The following is a 14,554-nucleotide window of genomic DNA, read 5'->3' as shown; positions in this document are numbered from 1 at the left end:
CATTAGAATATAAAGCTCTAGGAAGTCAATTTTTACTTTAAAACAAATGATTGAATTGAAAGTAATCATTTCTTATGTTCTCTTAGCTGATAAGCATTTGTGATTGCCCACGTATATGTTTGAATCACTATATTATGTTATGATAATTTATTTTCTGTGTTAGATGAACCAGTAGGATACACTGAGAATCAGGACTATGGATTTTATTCACTGCAATGTTAGGAATAGGAATTGTGGATTTTATGTTATTCAGTATGAATATAGCCACCATTTCTCCCAAAATTATTCTATCAGTTTAAAGCAATCTCAGTAAAAATATTGTTTTTAATTGCTTTGTTTTGTGTTTGAAGTCCAAGTGGAGGGTGGGGAAAGCAAGAATAAGAAGACAATTTATAAGAAGTAAGAGTTTGATAAAAGGCCAGCCCTACAAATATCAAACCATATTCTAAAGCTTCAGGAGGTAAAATAGTTTAAGACTGTGCATAGATAAGTAGACATCAGTTTAACAGAAGAGAGAGCCCAACATGAAATTAAAATACTCAATGGGGTTTTGGTTTTATTTGATGAAGGCAACAGCCATTCGGATCAAAAGCTGAGCATTTATCTAAGGACAGAGTTCAGAGAGGATAGAGGGAGGATTGGAAACAGGAGACAGGGAGGAGTTGGTGATATATTGATGGGATTGCAATGGATGAGGTGTGAAATAAAATTGTTACAAATTTTTTAATGTAAGACTGACATCTGTTGTGTAAACCTTCACATAATTTATAATAAGGAGTTTAAGCAAAAAAAAAAAAAATCAGGTTTGTGCTTGTGCCCCTCTTTGTCCATGATTGAACTGATCTTAACTGGTTCACAGCCGCCCTAGGCCTTTCTTTTCTTTTTTTTTAAGGCTTTTCTATATGTGAGCACACACACACACACACACACACACACACACGGTGTTATGATAGAAAAGATCGATAAATGTAATTACAGTAGCAAAAACAAATGAATTAAAATTAATTTGGAAAACTGAAGAAAAATATTTTGAGTTACTATACTATCTTTAATATATGAATAATTTCTATAAATCAGTAAAAAATACCCAATAGAAAAATGTATAAAGGTTATAAACAAACACTTCCCAGAAGCAGCATGCATAGATATCATTTGAATAACAGACATATAAACCAAATTGTAGCTTTTAAATATTTTTGCCTGTTAGATTGGATTTCCAGACGTTAGGAAATATGTGCTCTTTTACATTGCTGGTGGGCATATATATTTCTTTTGGAGTGCCATTTGATAAAGTGTCTGTCCAAAGAAATACTCATATTCTTTGATAAAGAAGTTTGGAAATTTATCCCACATAGAGATATATTTGATTACAAGTAAATATATGCATTTAATTATTTTTATAATGTTAATAGGAAAAGATTTTAAAACAACCAGCAAATCCATTAATAGGTGACTTAGCTGCATAAATAATAAAATCGCCTTAGATTGAAGCATGTTCTGTATCCCATGACTACATTCTGACAGGGGGTGGGGGGCGCTGGGTGACTGGTCAGATGGCAACTATCTACTTTGCAATGGCTTTTACATTTTGATTCATTTACCTTGTATGAGATATTTGGTAGAAAGATGATGAATTCAAGTGAGAACTTTATTCTTGTGACAATGTTGGCACTAAGAAAATGATAACTCAAGCGATCTGTAAAGCAATTTAAGGACAACAACAAGACACCAGAGTGATACAGGAGAATAATGAAAACCTGAATGAATACATTTGGTTTTTGATAGACGTTGAAAGGCCACCTGTAAAATACAGGTAGATCCTATCAGGTAGAAGAAGTTTGAGAGTAAAAAAAAATGACAATGTTTTAATAGCCAATTAAAATATCTATTTCAGAACACAAAAGATCTTCAAACTACCCTGAATATCTTAAACATTCTCGTTGAGCTGGTGTCAGCTGGTAAGTGTTTGTTTGGTCTAACTTCTGTCTGTATCCAGTGGTCAACAGTGTAGCCTATGCACGTTGCCATTTTCTGATACTCATGTAGAAGCCATCATGGGTGTTGGACTTTGAAATTCCTTCAGAGTCTCTGTGTTTGTGTTATCTTTAAGTATCCCTCTAACTATCCTGGCAGCCCATGTAATTTAGAGCCTTGAACTTAAGACTTTAAGTATCGCATGTGTTCATCCTGTGCCATTTTGTTAGCAAAAAAAATGAGATAAAAATAATTTTGATGGTGTGACTTTCGTACTCATCACTTCAAAGGTCACGGTATTTGATATATTATGGCCAGATGTGGTGCCGTTTTTAAAAATTGTTTTTAAATTTCCAGGTGGAGGTCGTAGAGCTAGTTTCTTAGTTGCCAAAGGTGGTTCACAAATATTGTTACAGTTACTGATGAATACCAGCAAAGAATCTCCCCCAAATGAAGAGTTAATGGTACAGATTCATTCTATTCTTTCCAAGATTGGGCCCAAAGGTAATGGCTTTACGTGTCATTGTTGACTCTGAAACCCTCTTTTAACACGGATTTTTATATGTCATTAAACTACTAAATTTTTGAATCTTTAGGTGTGATCACTTTTTCTCGATCTTAGAAGTGAATGCTTTTTACAAGCAGGTCCAAGAATTGAAGATCCGAAATTAATAAATTTGCATAGGGTAGAAAATGGAGGCAGTCTTTAAAAACTGGAGTGTGTTGGTGTATGTCTGCATTTGCTTGTCTATAGAAATGCTTGTCTGGATATTGGTGTACCTAGAAGGAGGGAGAATGGGTAGGAATGGTTTGAGCAACATGATGTAAAATGTGCCAGTGCTTTTCATTAATAGTAATTTCTTGCATATTTGTTTCTCACTGTTGAAATTTACAGGCTAATTAAGGACAGATTTAACATGAAAATGATAAGATTTATAATTTAATTATTATAGTTATATGCAAATGAAAAATTTGCATGAAAATTTACAAACATAGGAATAGTGCACAAGAGGAAGCTGATTTATGTTAGGTTAGTTCAGAAACGTGTCCCTTGTGTAGAACTTGAGTTGTTTACTTGCACAAAGGATTAAAATGATCTCCTAAACCAGTGGTTCTCAACCTCCTAATGCCACGACCCTTTAATGCAGCTCCTCATGTCGCAGTGGACCCCCAACCATAAAATTATTTTTGTTGCTACTTCATAACTGTAATTTTGCTACTGTTATGAATTGGGTGACCCCTGTGAAAGGGTCATTCGACCCCCAAGGGGGTCGCAACCCACAGGTTGAGAAGTGCTGTCCTAAACTCTTAGTCTAGTAATTTTAAAGCAGTTATGCCATTTCCTTGTGACTTGCATTTGGTTTTTAGCTTTTAAACTTTGGTTAAATTGGTTATTGTAAACACTAAGGATACATCTCTACATAATATATCTCTATCTATCTATCTATCTATCTATCTATCTATCTATCTATCTATCTATCTATCTATCTATCTATCTATCATCTATCTGTCTATCATCTAGAACAGGGTAGAGCTGTTTCTGTGAATTTCCTTTGAGACTGTAACTGTCTTTCTCCGGAGGTGTGGCTGGTGGTCTGGAACTACTGACTTTGCAGTAAGCAGGCCAGCATGCCATCAGTGCTCTTTCTATGTATAAGGGGACTTCAAAAAGTTTGTGGATGGAATTAAAAGATAGTGGGATTTTTCCATCAACATTTTGAAGCTCCCGTATTTCATGTATATCTCATATATTTTATAAGTATTTAACTAGCACTTTTAGATGTGATGTTTTATAGCAACCAACCCTGACATGGTTTTAATTTTCTAGATAACCTTGGGACCATGTAATCTAAACATACTCCGTTTACTAAGGGAATATGTGAGCTTTTACCTTTCCTTAATTCTTGTATTTGAGATCTGAATCCCTTCTTTAATTTTTACTGAAAAGGGATTTTCCTTCCAGATTTAAAATAAGAAAATTTTAAAAAATTAAAAAAAATAAAATAAGAAAATTTGACTTACTGATAGTTTTATTCTCTTGGTTCTTGTCCTCATTGTAAGGACAAGTTATCTTTTAGTTTGTATTTTGTATTTCAATATCTGGTTTGAGTTGTAGTTCATCATTTATTTCATGCTATGAATTATTTTAAATGTATGCCATTTCTTTCACTATTCCCCCTAGTTTTTAATAGAATACTTTAAAAATCATACTACAGAAGAACAATTTTAATTGTTTCAGGACTCTGTATATGATAATGTGAGTTCAAAACAAATGTAAGATATAATTGCTTCATGATAGCATCTCATTAACAAGTTTCATGTGAGTTAAAGTTATTTTTCATTTTTCTTTTAAATAGACAAAAAATTTGGAGTGAAAGCTAGAATTAATGGGGCTCTGAATATAACTCTGAATTTGGCCAAGCAGAATCTGCAGAATCATCGTTTGGTTCTACCTTGTCTGCAGCTTTTGCGAGTATATTCTGCCAACTGTGAGTATTCCAGAGACGCTTTTGAGGAACTCCATGTTGTACAATAATACAAAATGAAAAGTTGGAATTGTCATTATTCTGTGAACATTTGTGAATAAAGAAAGCAAAGATTTAATATGGCTGCTTTTGGTTCCTGCCCCTTGCCACCACAAAAGGGAGATATGGGCTAAAAAGGTGATTTGAGATAATCTGGAGTACTCTCATTAAGTAGTAGAGTACAGGGGATGAGTGGAGATCATGTGGAAAAGATGTCGGCCAAGGTGAGGGTATTGGCAGTTAGTAAAACTGCAAGGAAAGTGGCAGTGAGAATTTGTTTCCCCGTGTGATGGTATACCTGATTACTCTCTGAGGGTAGCAGGACTGTCCTATGAAAATTTAATTGGGAGACCTCTACCCTTTCAGCTTTCCCCAAATTCAAAGAACATTTCAAAGGAACACAATTTGGATCTATCAAGGATGCCAACCTTGTTTTGATGTGATGTAAATCAAAGAACACAAAATTCTTTAGAGAAGGCTTAGGGGTGGGGGAGGGAGGGAGGGAGAGAAAGAGGATGGGAGAGAGAGAGAGGTGGCCATCCAAAAGCTGGAGGATATGTGCAGAAACAGTAGCTTCACATTTTGATTTTTTTTTTGGTTTAGTAAAGGTTTTGATGATTTTATAGAAATACTTTTCAATTTACCTTTGTACGACTATGTTATTGCAGAATATCATTACAAAATAATTATAATGAGCTTGCTTAGATATATGTGGATGTTATATATATAAATTTACACAAAGGGGTACTCCCCAAATAGTAGGAAAAGCTCCACTGGGCGGAGCTTTCACGGTATGTGTTTCCCCGCTATGCGATCATCGAGCAAGTCTGAGTTAGTGCACCCAGTGGCGACACCTCTGAAGGTTCTCTTTGGTCACCGTGAAACTTTTTGTAAAATAGTTTTGCGCACATCTCATTTTAGTTTTGTGATGGCCGATTTAAGAGAACAGCATGTGGCTTTGAAATTTTATTTGCTGCTTGGGAAAAATGCCACAGACACTGTTGTGATATTGAACACAGCTTACAGGGACAGTTTTATGGGAAAAACTGAAGTGTACGAGTGGTTTTCTCATTTCAAAAAAGGTGAAAGGTCGATTGAGGATGTCTGTCAACTTCCCGAATGGACCAAAATGTTGACAAAATTTGTGCACTTGTGCTCAAAGACACAAGGTGGACCTTTAAACAGATGGGGAAGTGATCTGGACTGTCTTGGAGTTTGGATCAGCGAATTTTAATGGAAGATTTGGGAGTGAGAAGTGTCTCTGCGAAATTTGTGCCTCAGGTTCTGACTGACCAGGAAAAAGCATAGAAACGTGCTGTGGTTTGAAAGAACTGCTCTGAAGCGATCCAGACTTTTATTTTTATGACTCTGAAAACAAACATCACCCAAAAAAAGCTTGTCAAGTGTAATAAAAAGATCAAGATGACATTCATTAGATCTTTCGATGTGAGGGGGGATAGTACATTTGGAGTTTGTTTCACCAGGTCAGACTGTTAATCAAGCTTTCTATTTAGAGATTCTGAAAAGATTGCATAACTGTGTGTACAAAAAAAAAGCCTGATTGTGGCAGACAGGGAGTGGTTTTGCCACCACGACAATGCCACCTGCTCACACAGCCATCTCATTGCACCAGTTTTTAGCAAAAAACGGCATGCCTCTCTTGCCCCATGTACCTCACTCACCTGACATGTGACTTCTTTCTGTTTCTGCGAATGCAGAGGGACATGAAAGGACAGCGGTTTGATGATTTAGAAGAGGTGAAGAAAAAATTGAGGGAGGTGCTATCAGCTATTCAAACAGATGAGTTTGAAAAATGTTTCCAAGAATGGAATCACAAATTTGAAAAAATGTATTAAGTGTAATGGAGAATACTTTGAAGGTGGTAGGTTGTTTTGTTAAAAAAAATGAAATATTTTTGAAAATGGTGATCGCAACATATGTACAAATTTGCTTGATATAATTGATTTATGGATTGTTATAATATTTGTAAGAGCCCAACAGAAAATGATTTAAATTAAAAAAATTTAGACACATAATTTTGCAAAAGAAAATTCCATTTTTTGGGTACCCACTCATGTATGTGTTTATTTACATGTATACATCATCAAGTATATGTTTTATGCTTCTATATAGACACATAGACACACACCTTGATAATATGGATAGTACATATGATTAAGTGCTTAAGGTCTAATGAAGTGAGTAATGTTTTGAGGGTAAATTGAGCCTGCCTCTATAATTCTGGGCCTCTTTAATCCTGGACTGTACAAGGTTCAAAGCTACCCATAAATACCTTGAAAGATGCATTTAACAATCTTTCTCCCAAAGATTACAGTCTTAAAAAAACCCTGTGGAATAGTTCTGTTCTGTGAATATGTGGTCACCATGAGTTGAAGTAGACTTGGTAGCAACTGACAACATACTCAGAGGAAGATATCATTGACACTTAGAAAACACTTGTATAATTGAAAAGAACATTAGAAAATTAGTAATATGCCTCACCAAAGATGTTAAGAACAGAGCAACAAAGGGAAGCAGAAAAATAAAATAGTAAACGAGGGATGCAGTTTATTGAAAAACAAAACAAAACTGAATTGGGTTTAAAAAAAATAGCACAGACATACAATTAGAAGTAGTGTAGTAAAAAGCCCAAATACACAGGTTATAAAAATCATATAAAACACTAGGAGTTACATTTTAAAAGACATTTTATTGATTGAACCAGGAAAAGGGGAGACATTGGCTCATCTATAATTTTGTTAACCATATTTGTTCAGAGTTGAATGTTGAGTAGAATTTTTTAGTTAGGTAATTGTTTGCATATTTCTTGTGAAACCTTTTCTTTCATGCTACTTTGCTTTAGTTAAGATCCTCATTGTCTTTTACCCAGATAGCCTTCTTATTTTTTTTGTAAATCTGTCTTCCCCAGACTGCTGCTAGTTCTGACCTGGCTTACTTGAAATCTGGTTTTCTATTCTTTTTTTTTTTTTTTGTAGCTGAAAAGAATGAACGATAGAGCCCTTCATAATTTCTTTTTCTTTTTTTCATAATTTATTTCTTAGCTGCTTTTACCATCTCTTTGTTCCATTTGTACGGCTTTGTCTGATACAATATGCTTTCGCAATATGTAGCTTTTTGTACTTGTGGTATTCATGTATTGTCTCTGTTAACCCTCTTCAGAGAGAGCCCAGATCTACATCCACACCTTTTTTCTACTCTTGGAAATTGAGCCCAAACTTTATTTTCTCCAGACATACATTCTCTTCTACCTTGGATGATGGTGTAGCTGTGTACCCGTCAATGATTAATCTACTTAGAAAATAATTAGCAATTGCGTATATCTTTTTTACTATTATTCTCGTTACTTCTTCATTGAATTCGGAGATTATTTTTGTTTCTGAATCACCATTCCCTGGCATTTACTGAAGTTCATTAAATTTATTGACTAAACAAATAAAGCTTTTAAAATGTATTTTTTAACAGCATTTTTTCCCCTATTCATATTACTGGTTTCAGAATTTCTTTTCAACTCTCTATTAAAAAAAATACATCTCTTCAATGATTGACTAATGTGGATCTTATGAGTGACTTGGCAAAAAACCAAACTCAATGCCATTGAATCAATTCTGACTTATGGTGACTTAGTGTCATGCAATTTAATTTCACATATATTAAATAATTTATATATGTTTTTGGCTTATGTATCTCTTGAAGAGTATACTTTTTAGCTGTGTTTTAAAAAATAATTTATATATTTTTTCTTCACAGCTGTGAATTCAGTATCCTTAGGGAAAAACGGAGTTGTGGAACTGATGTTTAAAATTATTGGACCATTTAGTAAGAAAAATTCAGGTCTAATGAAGTGAGTAATGTTTTGAATGTACATTGAGGCTGTGTATAATTCTGGGCGTCTTTATTCCTGGTCTGTGCAATGAGCAGGTTGAATTAGGTTGTATCCAGGGTCCTTTCTTAATTCTTAAATAGTAATTCTATTATCATTTTTATGGTTTTGCTAGAAAGTGTAACCTTAAAGTATTTATCAAAATTTGAATATATTAAATTTATTTTATGCAATATTTATTTAAATTTAGACTTTGCATTAACTGTATAGTTATATAAAACTTTATATTTGCTATACTAAATTATCACATTTACTGTATGTTGTTCATTTACATATGTAAATATAATCTTTTATACGAGCATTCCTAGATACAGCGAATAAGAGGATTCAGGTCATTTATAGAGTGTCATTCACAAACATTTATTGAGTGCCTACTGTTGTCACCCAGCTTTGCAGCTGTTTTAGTAGCGTCTTCTTTTAGTTTCAAGCTTAGTTGAACATATCTTAAATTTGTATATTTCTGTTTGCCAAAATGATGTAATTCTAGTTTTCCCTCCCTATTTTGAGACATGTAGGTATATAATAATAGATTGTCAGCCTTGAAAATGGAAGCAGGTTCTGATTACTTAGTTATGTTAATACTTAGTCATATCAGGGGTCATTTTTGTCCTCCAAGAACCTTTTATCACAGATTTTTTTCAAATATGCATATAAAATGGAATAGGATATAACATTAAACATTGAATTGATTAAATTATTATAATAACATTTGATCATATATAATTTATAATATACTTATATAACATAATTTTATAGCATTAATACCAACATATTATAGTGTAATATAATGCTTACATTATATTGTTATATTATTGATATATTTATTATAGTATATGCAGCAGTTATTAGGATTCTACTTTTGTTTAATACTCCCTCTCTATATCTCTGTTTGTTTTTTACTTGGATATTTTAATCAAATTTCTAGATACTACATATACAAAATGTACATATTTATATGAATATGTTTTTTTCTCTGTAAATTAATCCTAGATATTTTATAATTTTCTTCAATCGTGTGGAATTTAAAAATAACACATTTTAATAAATCATAACAAAATTATTAACTCCTTAATAAACTCTAAAATCCATTCTATATTTAATTTTCTCTCCACCCAAAAGCCAAACCAATTGTCAATGAGTTGATGCAGTTTCCTAACGGCCTTAAAGTAACAGGGTAAAACAGCATGGCCTCTGTGAGTTTCTGAGTCTGTAAGTCTTTAGGGGAGTACAAAGCCGTGTCTTTGTCCCACACAGCTGGCTGGTGGTTTTGAACTGCTGACTTTGTGGTTAGCAGCCCTACATGCAATCACTGCGCCACCTCACAATTGCCCTTTCACAGTTGGTTTGTTTGAATTAGAATCCATACTTTATTTTTCCTATTTAGCCAGTTTCTGAACACATATAAAAGTAGAGACAATAGTGAAATTTAACCCTGATATATGAAAGGGAGAGGTTAACAAATTTGTGGAAAATTTGATTACCTTTTAGTTCTATTTTTCCCTGAACTTTTGAAGTCCTCTTGTATGCTTATATCAAATATAGACCTTTTGCTTTTAGAACGTCTACATTATGATTTCTTTATCATATAAGTACTCCTAAATATCTGCTAATATTTCCTAGTTAGTTTAGAAAAATCATTTTACAGTTGGTGGCTTTCTACTCCTTTAGAGAGGTATAACCCCAGAAACCCACAGGGACAGTTCTACCTTGTCCTGTAGGGTTGCTATGAATCAATCGATTTGATGGCACTGAGATTTTAAAAAATTAGGGGGCTCCACCCCTCCGCCGGGGCCTGGCAGCCGCTGGCCTGGAAGTTCCCGCCAGCCGCCTGTGACCGTGAAGCATGTTCTCGGGGCCACGGCAGCCGTGAGGTGAGCGGGCCAGACCTTTCCAGCTTGCTGACGGCGCCGGACCCGGGCGGCAGCCATGTCCACCGGCTTCTCCTTCGGGAGCGGGACCCTGGGCTCCACCACCGTGGCCGCCGGCGGGACCGGCACGGCCGGTGGCTTCTCTTTCGGCACCGGGACATCTAGTAACCCTTCGGTGGGCCTCAATTTTGGGACTCTTGGAGGCACTACAGCCCCTGCCACAGCATCTGCTCCTTCAGGTGGATTTGGAGCTGGGCTGTTTGGAGTGAAACCTGCCACCGGGTCCACCCTCGGAGGAACAAACACAGGAATAGCAACAACTATTTCTACAGGATTAACTCTAGGAGCACCAGCCACCACATCTGCATCTACAACAGGTTTCAGTTTAGGGTTCAGTAAGCCCGCAGCGTCTGCCACTCCGTTCGCTCTGCCGCTTGCTTCCACCTCTTCCAGTGGTCTCACTCTGTCTTCTGCTCTGACGTCAACCCCAGCAGCATCCACAGGATTTACTCTGAATAATCTGGGTGGAACCCCGGCCACAACTACGACAGCATCCACTGGCCTTTCTCTGGGGGGAGCCTTAGCTGGCCTGGGCGGCTCGCTTTTCCAGAACACAAACACAGCAGCGGCAGGACTTGGGCAGAGTGCGTTAGGCCTGACTTTGGGAGCTACCACAGCCACTTCAACTGCTGGCAACGAAGGCCTTGGTGGTATTGATTTTAGTAGCTCATCGGATAAAAAGAGTGATAAAACAGAAACAAGACCAGAGGATAGTAAAGCATTGAAGGATGAGAATCTGCCTCCTGTCATCTGCCAGGACGTCGAAAATCTCCAGAAATTTGTGAAGGAGCAAAAACAGGTCCAAGAAGAAATCAGTAGAATGTCTTCGAAAGCCATGCTCAAAGTGCAGGAGGACATGAAGGCGCTGAAGCAGCTGCTGTCGCTGGCAGCAAGCGGGCTGCAGAGGAACACCCTCAACATCGACAAGCTGAAGCTCGAGACCGCCCAGGAGTTAAAAAATGCTGAAATCGCTTTAAGGACTCAGAAAACACCCCCTGGCCTGCAGCATGAAAATGCAGCTCCTGCTGACTACTTCAGAGTCCTGTTTCAGCAGTTTGAAGTACAGCTTCAGCAGTATCGACAGCAGATTGAAGAGCTAGAAAACCACCTCGCCACTCAAGCAAATAATTCCCATATAACTCCGCAAGATTTGTCGATGGCTATGCAGAAAATTTATCAAACATTTGTAGCTTTAGCAGCCCAACTTCAGTCTATTCATGAAAACGTAAAGGTGCTCAAAGAACAGTACCTTGGCTACCGGAAAATGTTCCTAGGTGATGCTGTGGATGTGTTTGAAGCCAGGCGAGCCGAAGCCAAGAAGTGGCAGAACCCACCCCGGGTGACCACAGGCCCCACCCCTTTCAGCAGCATGCCCAACGCAGCAGCCGTTGCCATGGCTGCCACACTTACTCAGCAGCAGCAGCCCGCGACAGGTCTGAACGCATTCAAGTTATAGCTTCTTACTGTCGAAATTCAGGGGTGTGTGCGTGTGTGCGTTTTTACAAGTCTTCCTTTTGTGTTAGCACTCAAGACCTTTCTGTGAGCGCTGCTCCACTGTCATCTTGAGATTGTGATGGACACAACTGTGCACATAGGCCCAATAGAAAATGCCTGGGTAGTCTCAGCAATAACTATACACTCCAACTAGCTACCGAATACTGCATCAATTTCAGTGGTATTTGCTGTGTTGCCATCAATGCCCTTTCCCTACTACTGCTTTTCATTTAGAAATAATATCAGATTCTGAGCTTGTCAGTGTAGCCGTTGCTGTTTTAAAGTCAAAGGTGACCCACCAGGCATGACATTTGCCACACACTTGAGCCAGAGAGACGATGCACACACATAGACACACCAACCCCTACCCCTCACAGAGTGGGGAGCGTTCTTATTGGCTGAAGGTGTGTAGAAGAACAGCAGGTGGCTTAGAAGAAAGGATACAGGAGCAGAATTGTAGCAAGAGCAGGAAGAGGGTCTTTGGAGATGCTCCAGAAAGCCCAACATGAAATAAGGACTAGGGGTGACTGGACGACATAGTTGTTGAGATACCAGAAGCGGATGACCTTAGCCTTGTGTGACTTCTGCCTCTAAGCTGAGAATCTATTTTGGGGTTGAGTTAGGTCATGCTGGGAGATCCCCCTTTTCCTGTTTTCTTTCCTCCTGTGAGCCCTCTGTCTGCTCCTAACTATGAGAGAGACCAGGGTCAAACTAGCAAGTCTTGAAGCTTTTTTCCCCTCATCGGTGGATTCTATGTGATACCTTTATTGCTTGCCATGTGTCTTTCAGATATGGTGGCTAAGAGTCCCTAACAATATCTGTCAAGGTGTTTTAGGTGCCCGGGTGGCACAGGGGCGACCATGGGGCTTCTAACTGCAAGGTCAGCCCGCCAAAAGCGACCTACTGCTCGTCAAGAGAAAGATGGGCTTTCTGCTCCAAGGAGGCTCTCCAGCTGTACTCTGCCCTGTAGGGTGACTCTGACCTCAGAATTGACTCAGCAGCTGTGAGCTTGATTTGGTTAGAGGGTTTTTTTGTGTGTCAAGATGTTTACTTTTAGATGAGGTTGGACGTGTTCTGGGTGGTAGGGCATAGATGGGATGTTTACTTTTAGGCTGGCCTTCTCCCTGGGCAGTTGGAGAAGTGGTTCTTCCCAGTTGGGCATTGCAGACCCACCAGTAAAGAGCTGGTGATGGATTGAGCATGGCATCCCCACCGTTATTCCTTTCTGGGCCCAGGTCTCCTGTGGCCAGCCCATGCCCCTCCAGCTGGCTGGAAGGGAGATTGTGTTCTCCATTGAGGGTGGCAAAAAGTAATCACGGGACTGGTTCTCTGTGGAGTGTGTCCCATAATTAACCAGTTAACCCCACCACCATTTTATGGACTTACATGGAGAGCTCATCCATCTTAACCCCCCAAAGTCAGTCACAGAAGCATGGGCTTGGTTAAGTGTTTTTTTTAACATCATGGAATCCCATTCTAAGCTGTGAAGTTGGAGCCTGTTTCGCTTCTAGTGGATGTGTTGGGGCAAACAACTAACGCTGAAGCAAAATCACCTATTAAGGGAGTTTTAGACTCTGGTGGGCAGTCTTCCCTCAGACCTCCATAGGTTCCCCTCAGGCACTTTGGGCTCAGGGATGTCTTCAGCCAAGGCAGGCCTTGTCCCTCAGTGCAAACTCTCCCATGGTACCTTGACTCCATTTCCCACTGGCTGCAAACTGAAACCCAACAACTGTGATGATTTTGGATCCTGCATCCCTCTCTGTCTCTGCAGGCCTCTAGAGCACCCCACATTCCACCACCCCCACCCTGAGTCAAGCATTAACCCTGTCACCTGTTGTAGCGAACTTAGGTCACTTTTAGCTGCGCTCATGCTGCTGTTGGGCATACCGGCCCAGCCACACTTGCCCTGACTGTGGTGGTGTGGTCTGTGCCCTGGAGTCACTCCAGGAGCCCTGCGACAGCGATGGAAGACTTGCCCAAAGAAAGGTAGGCAGTGTAGGGCACTGTTCATTCATCTGTCCCTTTTGGTCTGTACACAGTTTAGGTTTGTGTTGGTGGCGGTTCGTGTTGCAGGACTTCTTTGCATATTGGTCCTTGACTTCATTCGTGTGAATAGAGCGGAACATAGAGCAGGGAACGTTTCTCTGACTGTCACCTTCTGAAGATGGCTCATGTGTCATCTTTCTTGGAAGTAGAGAGGGATTCAAATGCCTTCTTCAGCCCTCGTTTAGAGTTGGTTAGCGAAAATTGAAAGCAGGGCTTAATCAAGTGTTCAGTTGGGTTAATGTTGGGCTGTCAACCTCAAGGTCGGAGGTTCAAACCCACAGCCTCTTCCAGTGAAGGAAGAGGCAGCTGTCTGCTCCTGTAGAGATTGACTACCTTTGGAATCCTGTGTAGGTTCACTGTGCATCGGAACTGACTCAGTGGCTGTGGCTAAGTTGTGGTTGTTTTGGTGCAGTCCTGCAGGCTGAAGAGAAGTGATGACAAGCCAGCCATCTGTGCATGGATTGGGCACCAGCACAAAGCAGGTCTTGCTGACAAATGCTGCCCAGGCCTCCAAGAGAATTCTGGAGACTGTCCATTAAGCTGCTCAGCAGTTTAACTTGGGTTTTTTCCCCTCATTTTAAGGCAGTGATCTTTGGGGATTGACCGCTGCTGCATTTTGATGATACTATGTTTTTGGTGTGGATAGATAAGACTGACTTTTCTCCTGTAGTTTAGCTGCTGTATTT

General features: G+C 38.8%; 1 protein-coding gene and 1 pseudogene across 6 annotated transcripts in view; both read left to right on the top strand.

The window, feature by feature from the left end:
* Positions 1 to 14,554, top strand: part of AGTPBP1 (ATP/GTP binding carboxypeptidase 1) — a 214,653-nt gene that overhangs the window by 36,183 nt on the left and 163,916 nt on the right. For all 6 annotated transcript variants that reach the window (XM_075549853.1, XM_075549854.1, XM_075549852.1 and 3 more), the window contains exons 5-8: positions 1,895 to 1,958; positions 2,332 to 2,478; positions 4,332 to 4,463; positions 8,268 to 8,361. In XM_075549853.1, coding sequence (XP_075405968.1) covers positions 1,895 to 1,958; positions 2,332 to 2,478; positions 4,332 to 4,463; positions 8,268 to 8,361 — 437 coding nt within the window. The remainder of the gene's footprint in view (positions 1 to 1,894; positions 1,959 to 2,331; positions 2,479 to 4,331; positions 4,464 to 8,267; positions 8,362 to 14,554) is intronic.
* LOC142448218 (nucleoporin p58/p45 pseudogene) lies at positions 10,182 to 13,328 on the top strand (annotated as a pseudogene).

The sequence above is a fragment of the Tenrec ecaudatus genome, chromosome 5, assembly GCF_050624435.1.
Source record: "Tenrec ecaudatus isolate mTenEca1 chromosome 5, mTenEca1.hap1, whole genome shotgun sequence".
Classification (NCBI taxonomy): Eukaryota; Metazoa; Chordata; class Mammalia; order Afrosoricida; family Tenrecidae; genus Tenrec; species Tenrec ecaudatus.
Note: the sequence above shows the minus strand (reverse complement) of the source record. Positions and strands in the feature narration are given on the sequence as shown.